Source organism: Oncorhynchus tshawytscha, linkage group LG03, assembly GCF_018296145.1.
Source record: "Oncorhynchus tshawytscha isolate Ot180627B linkage group LG03, Otsh_v2.0, whole genome shotgun sequence".
NCBI lineage: Eukaryota > Metazoa > Chordata > Actinopteri > Salmoniformes > Salmonidae > Oncorhynchus > Oncorhynchus tshawytscha.
In genome coordinates, this window is record NC_056431.1 from 58,239,557 (window position 1) to 58,252,353 (window position 12,797).

At 46.5% G+C, this 12,797-nt stretch overlaps 1 protein-coding gene across 2 annotated transcripts; it reads left to right on the forward strand.

The window, feature by feature from the left end:
- The first annotated feature begins 723 nt into the window (after positions 1–723).
- lacc1 (laccase (multicopper oxidoreductase) domain containing 1) lies at positions 724–11,702 on the forward strand. Of its 2 annotated transcripts, XM_024408324.2 has the most exons (5): positions 724–1,442; positions 7,778–7,956; positions 9,306–9,474; positions 9,582–9,807; positions 11,392–11,702. In XM_024408324.2, the coding sequence occupies exons 1-5, from the start codon at positions 914–916 to the stop codon at positions 11,597–11,599; spliced, it is 1,311 nt and encodes a 436-aa protein (XP_024264092.1). In that variant the 5' UTR covers positions 724–913; the 3' UTR covers positions 11,600–11,702. The 2 variants fall into 2 exon arrangements, with proteins under 2 accessions (XP_024264092.1, XP_042175671.1); XM_042319737.1 differs by lacking the exon at positions 724–1,442 and having other exon boundaries at positions 7,814–8,416.
- Positions 11,703–12,797: the final 1,095 nt, after the last annotated feature.

Sequence of the window (12,797 nt, forward strand, 5' to 3'; positions counted from 1 at the left end):
TGCGTATTTTGTGTAGATTGTTGGAAAAAAAAAACTAAAAAATCAATCCCACTTTGTAACACAATAAAATGTGAAGAAATTCTAGGGGGGTGTAGACTTTCAATAGGCCCTGTACACTACCTTTCGATTACATTTGACATCCTGCAATTGAGACCTGGAGAAGATAGATGAGCTGAGTCATAATCACCTGACACAGCACACCCTTGAGCACACCTTTTGTACTTGTCTGTTGTCTTGTTTGTATTTACAGTATTCTACTTCCTCTTCATCTAAACCAGACCAGCACAAACATGGCCAAACATTATTGATACAGTATGAATGATATGGCTATAAGGAAGTTATGCGTCTTCAAAACAATAAAAGGGATTGAAGAGGAACAGTCAGAAAGGTCAAAGATTATATTGGGTTACCGCTGTTTACCGGTGTACAGTCCGTCGCAGAAACCCCGCGCTGGAATTTCCGCGTAGGCGGACGTCACTAGTTACCACAACTACAAAGTCATAATTATGGCTAAACCCCCGCCTATTTCTACAATTTATCTTCCTAAAATATGATTTGAAACCTAACCCTAACCACGCTGCTAACATTATGCCTGACCCTGGCCTTAATTTAAGACCAAAAAGCTCATTTTTGTTTTGATGAATTTGTACGATAGAGACCATTTTGACTTTGTGGCGGTGGTAACTAGTGACAACCCCGGAGGGCGGGAACAGTGATATTCAAGGAGGAAGTTCAAACTCCCTGGAGTTTCTGAAAGCGGCGTGTTGACGCATGAAAATGTGTTCCTCTTTGCGTAAAAAGGCACATCGCCTCTTTGAAATGCATCATTCATAACACACTTGTAGAGAAGCTTTTATCTGTTAGTTAAGTTGTTTCCGTTTATTGGATATCATTATTGCATTTACTTGACAACATGTCAGAAGTCTTCATTATAGATCTAATTCACTGTCGGTGTCCGCAGCACAGCTCGTGCGTGGAGAGGCAAGTAAAAAGCGTCACAGGTAGGAGCGATGTCGGCTTTCAGATATATCTACTATTCGGACCACATGGTCAACGTTGTAATGCAAACGGCGAGAACAAGATGTCTTTGCTGGAAACGTTTTTCAGTCAGAAGACAAACGTCCACGTATTGGACTACACCACCGTTACGGAGTCTTGGTACCGTTTCAAACTAGCCGTGGACCAACTGGACTTACGAACGGTTCGGGTCTTCACCTCAAAAAAAAGGAGACCGATGTTTGAAGCATACATTGAGCAACTTTTCACGGAAGTGTATACATTTGAGTACATCACATCACATGACCTCCCGTGCCCTGGTCATGTGCAATGCGACTCACCTTTAGCTTCACCTGTCAGTGAGGTCAGAGAGGAGGTCAGAAGCTTTCTGCAGCAGTTACCTGCTAAAGGAGACGTCACCATACTGAGGTCCACTTTAATTTCAGGTAGGTGTGTGTAATACAGTATCTATTACTGTAGTGTAATATTATGCGGAATTATCTGAAGACCATCATTCAGCAACCAGTGAACAGTCCCTCCCTTCTTTCCCCTTCAACCCCTCTCCCCTCCCTCCATGCACCTCTCTTCTCTCTTAATTCAATGTAAGGGCTTTATTGGCATAGGAAACATGTTAATATTGCCAAAGCAAGTGAACTAGATAATAAACACAAGTGAAATAAACTATCAAAAGTAACAGTAAACATTAACTCACAGAAGTTCCAAAACAATAAAGACATGACAAATGTCATATTATGTGCAAATAGTTAAAGTACAAAAGGGAAACTAAATCAACATAAAAATGGGTTGTATTTACAATGGTGTTTGTTCTTCACTGGTTGCCCTTTTCTTGTGGCAACAGGTCACAAATCTTGCTACTGTGATGGCACACTGTGGTATTTCACCCAATAGATATGGGAGTTAATCAAAATTGTTTTTGTTTTCTAATTCTTTGTGGATCTGTGTAATATGTGTCTCTAATATGGTCATACATTTACACAAGGTTAGGAAGTGCAGCTCAGTTTCCACCTCATTTTGTGGGCAGTGTGCACATAGCCCGTCTTGTCTTGAGAGCCAGGTCTGCTTACAGGAGCCTTTTTCAACAGCAAGGCTATGCTCACTGAGTCTGTACATAGTCAAAGCTATCCTTAATTTTGGGTCAGTCACAGTGGTCAGGTATTCTGCCACTGTGTACTCTGTTTAGAGCCAAATAGCATTGTAGTTTGCTCTGTTTTTGTTTGTTAATTATTTCCTATGTGTCAAGTAATTATCTTTTTTGTTTTCTCATGATTTGGTTGGGATTAACATGACCATTTTGTGAATTCTTCTGCATGAAGAGTCTCAATTTGGTGTTTGTCACATTTTGTGAATTCTCGGTTAGTGAGCGAACCCCAGACCTCACAACCATAAAGGGCAATAATATTGATTCAAGTATTTTTAGCCAGATCCTCATTGGTATGTCAAATTTTATGTTCCTTTTGATGGCATAGAAGGCCCTTCTTGCCTTATCTCTAGGCTCGTTCACAGCTTTGTGGAAGTTACCTGTAGCGCTGATGTTTAGGCCGAGGTATGTGTCATTTTTTTGTGTGCTCTAGGGCAACGGTGTCTAGATGGAATTTGTATTTGTGGTCCTGGTGACTGGACCCTTTTTGGAACACTATTATTTTTGTCTTTCTGAGATTGACTTTCAGGGCCCAAGTCTGACAGAATCTGTCAGAAGATCTAGGTGCTGCTGTAGGCCCTCCTTGGTTGGGGACAGAAGCACCAGATCATCAGCAAACAGTGACATTTGACTTCAGATTCTAGTAGGGTGAGGCCGGGTGCTGGAGACTGTTCTAGTGCCCTTGCCAATTCTTTTATATATATGTTGAAGAGGGTGGGGCTTAAGCTGCATCCCTGTCTCACCCCACGGCCCTGTGGAAAGAAATGTGTGTGTTGTTTGCCAATTTTGTTTGTGTACATGGATTTCATAATGTCATATGTTTCCCCCCCAACACCACTTTCCATCAATTTGTATAGCAGACCCTCATGCGAAATTGAATCAAAAGCTTTTTTGAAATCAACAAAGCATGAGAAGACTTTGCCTCTGTTTTGGTTTGTTTGTTTGTCAATTAGGGTGTGCAGGGTGAATACGTGGTCTGTCGTATGGTAATTTGGTAAGAATCCAATTTGAAATTTGCTTAGTACATTGCTTTCACTGAGGAAATGCACTAGTCTGCTGTTAATGATAATGCAGAGAATTTTCCCAAGGTTGCTCCCACGGTAGTTATTGAGGTCAAATTTGTCTCAACTTTTGTAGATTGGGGTGATTAGGCCTTGGTTCTAAATATTGGGCAAGATTCCAGAGCCAAGGATGATGTTAAAGAGTTTAAGTATAGCTGTCACGCCCTGGTCAAAGTATTTTGTGTTTATCTTTATGTATTTGGTCAGGCCAGGGTGTGGCATGGGGTTTTTGTAATTGTGGTGTGTTTGTCTTGGGGTTTTGGTGGTGGTATTGGGATTGTAGCTTAGTGGGTTGTCTAGCAAGGTCTATGGCTGTCTGGAGTGGTTCTCAATCAGAGGCAGGTGCTTATCGTTGTCTCTGATTGGGAACCATATTTAGGCAGCCATATTCTTTGAGTTTGTCGTGGGTGATTGTCCTTAGTGTCCTATGTGTACTCGTTGTTAGTTTGCACCAGATAGGCTGTTTCGGTTTCGTTTATTGTTTTTTGTAAGTTCGTGTTTCGTTGTTATATTAAACATGGATCGCAATCGACACGCTGCAGTTTGGTCCGACTCTCTTTCATCACCACTAGAAAACCGTTACAGAATCACCCACCACCAACGGACCAAGCGGCGTGTCAACAGGCAGGAGCAGCCGAAAAAGGAGATGCTCACCAAGGATTTCTGGTCATGGGAGGAGATCTTCGACGGGAGAGGACCCTGGGCTAAGCCTGGAGATTATTGTCGCCCCAAAGCCGAGCTGGAGGCAGCGAAAGCTGAGAGGCGCAGATATGAGGAGGCAGCACGGCGTAGCGGATGGAAGCCTGAGAATCAGCCCCAAAATTTCTTGGGGGCTCAGGGAGAGTGTGGCAGAGTCAGGAGTCAGACCTGAGCCAACTCTCCCTGTTTATCGTGAGGAGCCAAGGAGGAGGCCAGAACCAGAGCCGGTGTTGGAGGTGAGCGAAACAGAGACTGTGAAGGAGTTAATGGGGAAATTGGAGGAGAGAGAAATGAGGGAGTTGCTGTGTTGGTGCTTTTGCATGGAATTCGCCCGACGGAACGTGTTGGGGATTTGATGGCACCTGGGTTAGCGCTCCATACTCGTCCTGAGGTGCGTGTTAGTCGGCTGGTGAAGTTGGTGCCAGCCTCACGCACCAGGCCTCCTGTGCACATCCCTAGCCTTGCACGTCCTGTGCCAACACTGCTCTCAAGATCTCCAGTACGCCTTCACGGTCTAGCCCATCCTGTGCCACCTCCACACTCCAGTCCTCCGGTAGCAGCTCCCCGCACCAGGCTTCCTGTGCGTGTCCTCGATCCAGTACCACCAGTTCCAGCACCACGCACCAGGCCTTCAGTGTGCCTCGCCTGTTCAGCGCAGCCAGAGCCTTTCTCCTCTCCTGCGCTGCCGGAGTCTCACGCCTATCTAGCGCTGTTAGAGCTTTCCTCATCTCCAGCGCTGCCGGAGTCTTCCGCCTGTTTAGCGCAGCCAGAGCCTTCCTCCGACACAGCGCTGCAGGAGTCTCCCGCCTGTTCAGCGCAGCCAGAGCTGCCAGTCTGCATGAAGCAGCCAGAGCTGTCAGTCTGCATGGAGCAGTCAGAGCTGTCAGTCTGCATGGAGCAGTCAGAGCTGTCAGTCTGCATGGAGCAGCCAGAGCTGTCAGTCTACATGAAGCAGCCCGAGCTGCCAGTCTGCATGAAGCAGCCAGTCTACATGGAGCAGCCAGAGCTGTCAGTCTACATGAAGCAGCCCGAGCTGCCAGTCTGCATGAAGCAGCCAGTCTACATGGAGCAGCCAGAGCTGTCAGTCCGCATGGAGCAGCCAGAGCTGTCAGTCCGCATGGAGCAGCCAGAGCTGTCAGTCTGCATGGAGCAGCCAGAGCTGTCAGTCCGCATGGAGCAGCCAGAGCTGTCAGTCTACATGAAGCAGCCCGAGCTGCCAGTCTGCATGAAGCAGCCAGTCTACATAGAGCAGCCAGAGCTGTCAGTCTGCATGGAGCAGCCAGAGCTGTCAGTCTACATGGAGCAGCCAGAGCTGTCAGTCTACATGAAGCAGCCCGAGCTGCCAGTCTGCATGAAGCAGCCAGTCTACATGGAGCAGCCAGAGCTGTCAGTCCGCATGGAGCAGCCAGAGCTGTCAGTCCGCATGGAGCAGCCAGAGCTGTCAGTCTGCATGGAGCAGCCAGAGCTGTCAGTCCGCATGGAGCAGCCAGAGCTGTCAGTCTACATGAAGCAGCCCGAGCTGCCAGTCTGCATGAAGCAGCCAGTCTACATAGAGCAGCCAGAGCTGCCAGTCTGCATGAAGCAGCCAGAGCTGTCAGTCTGCATGGAGCAGTCAGAGCTGTCAGTCTGCATGGAGGAGCCAGAGCTGTCAGTCTACATGAAGCAGCCCGAGCTGCCAGTCTGCATGAAGCAGTCAGTCTACATGGAGCAGCCAGAGCGGTCAGTCCGCATGGAGCAGCCAGAGCTGTCAGTCTACATGAAGCAGCCCGAGCTGCCAGTCTGCATGAAGCAGCCAGTCTACATGGAGCAGCCAGAGCTGTCAGTCTGCATGAAGCAGCCAGAGCTGTCAGTCTGTAAGGAGCTGCCAGTCTGCATGGAGCTGCCAGTCTGCAAGGAGCTGTCAGTCAGCACGGAGCCGCCAGAGCGGTCAGTCTGTAAGAAGCCGCCAGAGCTGTCAGCCTATATGGAGCAGCTAGTGCCGCCAGTCTGCCCAGCGCCGCCAGTGCCCCCAGTCTGCCCAGCGTCGTCAGTCTGCCCAGCGTCGTCAGTCTGCCCAGCACCGCCAGTCTGCCCAGCGTCGCCAGTCTGCCCAGCGTCGCCAGTCTGCCCGGCGCCGCCAGTCTGCCCGGCGCCGCCAGTCTGCCCGGCGCCGCCGGTCTGCCCAGCATCGCCAGTCTGCCAGACTCTTCCAGATCTGCCAGTCAGCCAGACTCTTCCAGATCTGCCAGTCAACCAGACTCTTCCAGATCTGCCAGTCAACCAGACTCTTCCAGATCTGCCAGTCAACCAGACTCTTCCAGATCTGCCAGTCAACCAGACTCTTCCAGATCTGCCAGTCAACCAGACTCTTCCAGATCTGCCAGTCAACCAGACTCTTCCAGATCTGCCAGTCAGCCAGGATCTGCCAGTCAGCCAGGATCTGCTGAAACCACCAGCCAGCCAGGAGCTGGTAGATCTATCTACCTGCCTGAGCTTCCTCTCACTCCTGAGCTTCCTCTCACTCCTGAGCTTCCTCTCACTCCTGAGCTTCCTCTCACTCCTGAGCTTCCTCTCACTCCTGAGCTTTCTCTCACTCCTGAGCTTTCTCTCACTCCTGAGCTTTCTCTCACTCCTGAGCTTTCTCTCACTCCTGAGCTTTCTCTCACTCCCGAGCTTCCCCTCAGTCCCGAGCTGCCTCGGTCCCGAGCTGTCCTTCAGTCCCGATCTGTTCCTCAGTCCAGTGGGGTTCTGGGTGAGGACTACTAGGCCATGGTCGGCGGCGAGGGTGGACTATCCAGGGACGAAGGGAGAGGGGACTAAGACATTAAAGGAGTGGGGTCCACGTCCCGCGCCGGAGCCGCCACCATGGACAGACGCCCACCCGGACCCTCCCTATTGTTTTGAGGTGCGTTCGGGAGTCCGCACCTTAGGGGGGTTCTGTCACGCCCTGGTCAAAGTATTTTGTGTTTATCTTTATGTATTTGGTCAGGCCAGGGTGTGGCATGGGGTTTTTGTAATTGTGGTGTGTTTGTCTTGGGGTTTTGGTGGTGGTATTGGGATTGTAGCTTAGTGGGTTGTCTAGCAAGGTCTATGGCTGTCTGGAGTGGTTCTCAATCAGAGGCAGGTGCTTATCGTTGTCTCTGATTGGGAACCATATTTAGGCAGCCATATTCTTTGAGTTTGTCGTGGGTGATTGTCCTTAGTGTCCTATGTGTACTCGTTGTTAGTTTGCACCAGATAGGCTGTTTCGGTTTCGTTTATTGTTTTTTGTAAGTTCGTGTTTCGTTGTTATATTAAACATGGATCGCAATCGACACGCTGCAGTTTGGTCCGACTCTCTTTCATCACCACTAGAAAACCGTTACAATAGCCAATTGGAATTTGTGGTCTGTATATTTTATCACTTCATTGAGGATACCATGAATACCACAGGTCTTTTTAGGTTGGAGGGTTTGTAATTGGACCTATAGTTCATTCAAGGTAATTGAAGAATCCAGTGAGTTCTGGAAGACTTTAATAGTTGATTCTAAGGTTTTGTATTTGATCATGTATATGTTTTGCTGTTTGTTATAGAGACAAAAAGATTGGAGAAGAGGTTTATCCATACATCTCCGTTTTAAATAGATAACTGTTGTTTGTTTAGAGTTTTCCAATTTTCCCAGAAGTGGTTAGATTGTTTGGATTCTTCAATTACATTGAGCTGATTTAGGTGGACCTGGTCAAACCAGGCTGTTCAAGGCTGTTCAATTTAAAGGTGGAGTGGTGGGCCAGGTAAACATTTGGTTTTGAGGCACAGTCACAGGAAATACTTGCGTTCTCTCTTTCTCGCTCTCTCCCCACTTTGTCTCTCTCTCTCTGTGTGTGTGTGTGTGTGTGTGTGTAGACTGTTTCTCCCATGGATTCACCACACGTACAGGAGGTATTTCCTCCATCTCCACCCTCTCCTCTCTCAACCTGTTTAGTAGCTCCAGACGCAGAGACCCCATGACCCTTGTAGCCGAGAACATCCGCCGACTAGCCCGAAAGGCTGGGTTCTACCCCCGACGCCTGCACCTGGTCAAGGTATCACAGCACAGCAAATAACATTAATGTAGCCTCCCTGGATGTAAGTGTAACATGGCCTTAAGAGGTCAACCAGAAGTAGACTGGCTACAGAGTGTGAATTCTAATGTGACATTCGAAGGGTCTCTTGTTTTTTTCACAGGACTACATGTGTGTGCACACGCTTAACTTTATCTCCAGAGTTAGAAACCCTTTTGGTCAAGTTCCCCCCACACAGCGGTGCAGGCGGAGCGTGTCTCTATAGTAAACGTCTCGAGTTGCACAAAAGGGAATGTAGCGTTGCGGATAAAGTTCAGAATGACACAATTTCATGTGTACAACATCTAAAGACCTGCATCACTATACTGAGAGTGTGTCCGTTTCTAAAAATACATATTTGGGTATTTTTGAGATTTTGTTCATGTATTTTGCGTGCTCTGATACTGCACAACAAGCAATGAGGAAGTGAATCGCGGCTGGGGTAAGTTTCTCATAAACAACATAGGATGCATTTTCTCCATAGTTTTTGATGGTATGGTAGGCCACTCTGGTAGGTCTACATTATGATGAAATAGCCACAGTAGCCTACTTGACCACTGTTAGTTTTAACTTAAAGCGGCTACAGCCTGTGTTCACGGTAAACACGCACCGGAAGTTGCACAGAATTTTCACAACGTTCAAGTTTGCTCTCAGCAGACCTGAAATTAACTGACAATGAACAAAAATGAGAGGAAACATTGGTCTGGACCCTTCTATAACAGGCCATTTACATAAAACATTTAGATTTACTTCAGACACAGAAAAATTCTCCTTTAATATTTACCGCTGTAGAAGAAAAAAATGCATTTGAAATAAATAGGAGAATGGTTCAATTAGAATGAATTATAGACCCCAAAGTTGACTTTGTTGCATTTAGGGGCATTCATGTCTCATTCAGGGCCTCCCATAATTTGCACTCTGACAGGCCACGCCTCTTAAACTGGTTCCTCTAGGTTTTTTCTTAGGTTCCTGCCTTTTAGGGAGTGTTTCTGTGCTTCTGCCTCTGCATTGCGTGCTGTTTGGGGTTTTAAGCTGGGTATCTGTAAAGCTCTTTGGGGTTTTAAGATGGGTATCTGTAAAGCTCTTTGGGGTTTTAAGATAGGTATCAGGAAAGCTCTTTGGGGTTTTAAGCTGGGTATCTGTAAAGCACTTTGTGACAACTGCTGATGTAAAAAGGGCTTTATTAAATACATTTGATTGAGGTCTAGACCGTTATGGCACAGGGAGGTAGTGCACATGTCCTGTACATCATGTAACACTCACTCCAGTGGGTTGTAGAAAACATCACTGACATCATTAAGTGGTTAATGCTGAATAGCTGTTTCTGCCAGGTGAACCACAGCAGTGATGTATGGGTGATGGGAAAGGAAGAGGAGCCACACGACTATGATGGCATCGTAACCAATCAGAGAGGTGTTGTCATAGCTGCACCAGGAGCTGATTGCATGCCCCTCCTCTTCACTGACCCCGTGGCCAGGGTCATCGGAGTAGCTCACGCTGGTGAGACACACACATACACTTTAAGTACAAGACACTATTAATATTCCGTAGAAAGATGTCTGATGGTGCGTCATTATAAAGTGTTCCTTTGTGTTTCCCTCTGTCAGGATGGAAAGGAACCCTGATGGGTGTTGCCATGGCTACAGTCAACGCCATGGTGATGGGATTCGGCAGCAGGGCGTGTGACGTCACCGTGGTGATCGGGCCGTCGGTGGGGGCCTGTTGCTTTACACTGGAGAGAGAGCAAGCTGCAGACTTCTACTCTATCCACCCTGACTGTGTTCCTGACATGGCTGAGACCAGGCCTCATGTCAACATACGACTAGCCACCAGGTTAGTTTGGCCAACTATACAACACATAGACAAATAGCGCGTTCAAGCGCGTCCCTTTTCTCAAACATCGTTAGTCACTGCCTTTCAAAGTGTTGCATTATGGGGATAAAAATTGTCCGACTTGTGCCTGTCTATATGTCGACTGCATGAACTTTACAAACATCTTGTGAGCAAGTTTCTGCAGCTGCTCTACACCAGCTCCCTCCTGCAGCCATCGCCTGCATTGTGGGAGGCTCTATTGTCAACCAATCATTAGTCATTTACCCACGCAAACGTGATCAAAGACATGACTGAAACAGGAACCATCTTTGTCGCGATTTGTGTATACACTGGATATATACAAATGAATGTGATATTTGAGTCTCTCTGTCACTTATTGATTGTACATTGTACACATATAGTATGCCAGTTTGTGAGTGAGCGATATGGGGGTTGGAGACATAGAAAGAAAAACCTTTCTAAACATTGGCAACACTGCCATGTTGATCTGAGCCTTGCTGTTGGAAAACCACATTAATATCTGACTTCCGGGCCTCCCGAGGGGCGCAGCGGTCTAAGGCACTACATATCCGGGTTCGATCCCGGGCTGTGTCACAGCCGGCCGCGACCGGGAGACCCACTTGGCAACACACAATTGGCCCAGCATCGTCCGGGTTAGGGGAGGGTTTGGCCAGCCAGGATGTCCTTGTCCCATCGCTCTCTAGCGACTACTGTGGCGGACCGGTGCATGCACGCTGACACGGTCGCCAGTTGTACGGTGTTTCCTCCGACACATTGGTGTGGCTGGCTTCCGGGTTAAGCGAGCAGTGTGTCAAGAAGCAGTTTGGCTTGGCAGGGTCGTGTTTCGGGGGATGCATGGCTCTCAACCTCCCGTATGGGAGTTGCAGCAATGGGACAAGACTGTAACTACCAATTGGATATCACAAAATTGGAGAGAAAAAGTGGTAATAAAAATCATTTACAAAAATCTATAAATATCAGACTTCCGGCTGTCGCAGTTGCACTTCACCCGACTTCGCCCCTTGACTTTCGTCTACATTCAGTTGCTTGAGCCTTACCACTCTTTCTCTGACGTAATGTCCTTAAATCACTGATAATAAAAAAAGCTTTGACTCCCAGTTGAAATAATTCCACAGGGTCAATAATGAGGTCACTATGAGGTCAAACTATGATGTGGTTTTTATGATAGGTGCTGCTAGGCTGGAGAGTTGCCTGATTGATTTCCTATAGGGTGTTACCAGGTTACCACTCTCCCTGATCTACTACCATAGAGTCAGTTCCCCTCAGCCACTCATCTGATTGCAAAGACAAAGGTCATGCCCTGGGAGTGATCTCTGTGAGTGGATACTGGTTGTGTAGGGAGATAGTATTGAAATGATCATTAGTCCCATCAGGTTAATGGATTACCAATCTAACCAGCAGAATGATGGAGAGTCCAACTAAAGGGGCAGTATTTCTTCTGAACACATATTTCACCCTAGGGGCATGCTGACCCTGGAATAATTCAAGTAGAATCATCTACATTGTTTAGATCAGGGTCTCTTCTTTTCCTGTGTTTTTAAACTTCCACGTTCTCCATTCCAGAATACTTCTCCAGAGGGAAGGGGTCCTGCCTGAGCGTATCCATGACGACACGGTGACTGACAGGCCGAGCGTGACCCTGTGCACATCCTGTCACCCTGAGGCCTTCTTCTCCCACGTCAGGGACGGGCTTAACTTCGGAACACAGATCGGCTTCCTGTGGATGGATGAAACAGGAACTACTGACTGTTTCAGTAGTTCAGAACACTGAATTAATTTATGTACATTACCAGTCAAGGTTTAGAACACCTACTCATTGCAGGGTTTTTCTTTATTTGGACTATTTTCGACATTGTAGAATAATAGTGAAGACATCAAACCTATGAAATCACACATATGGAATCATGTAGTAATCAAAAAAGTGTTTAATATATTTTATATTTGAGATTCTTCAATGTAGTGACCCTTTGGCTTGATGACAGCTTTACACACTCTTGGCATTCTGTCAACCAGCTTCATGAGGAATGATAATCCCACTAAGCGCAAACCAGATGGGATGGCGTATCTCTGCGCCACTCAAATGCTGTGGTAGCCATGCTGGTTAAGTGTGCCTTAAATTCTAAATAAATCACTGACAGTGTCACGATCAAAGCACCCCACACCATCCCACATCCTCCTCCATGCTTCACGGTGGGAAACACACATGCAGAGATCATCCGTTCACCTACTCTGCGTCTCACAAAGACACGATGGTTTAACTTTAAAAGTTTTTGAAATTTTCCACATTGACTGACTTTGATGTCTTAAAATCATTATGGATTGTATTTTCTCTTTGCTTATTTGAGCTGTTCTTCTTGCCATAATATGGACTTGGTCTTTTACCAAATAGGACTGTCTTCTGTATACAGTACCACCTCTACCTTGTTACAACACAACTGATTGGCTCAAACACATTAAGAAGGAAAGAAATTCCACAAATGAACAGGTACACCTGTTAATTGAAATGCATTCCAGGTGACTACCTCATGAAGCCGGTTGAGAGAATGCCAAGCGTGTTTAAAGCTGTCGTCAAGGCAAAGGGTGGCTACTGTGAAGAATCTTACATATAACATATTTTGATTTGTTTAATACTTTTTTGGTAACTACATGATTCCATATGTGTTATTTCATAGTTTTGATGTCTTCACTATTATTCTACAATGTAGAAAATAGTACAAATAAAGAAAAACCCTTGAATGAGTAGGTGTGTCCAAACATTTGACTGGTACTGTATATTAAATGCACATGTAGCCATATCTGTCTGTGGTAAAGTTGCATGCAACATAAAAGCGGTACACTCCAGATATGATTAATCTTTCCATGAATATTCACTTCATATGCAAACACTTATTCATACACAATACATTATTGTGTTTGTGTGAGGATACAGAATTATTTTGGTTCCACAAAAATACAGTAGCAGGAAATCT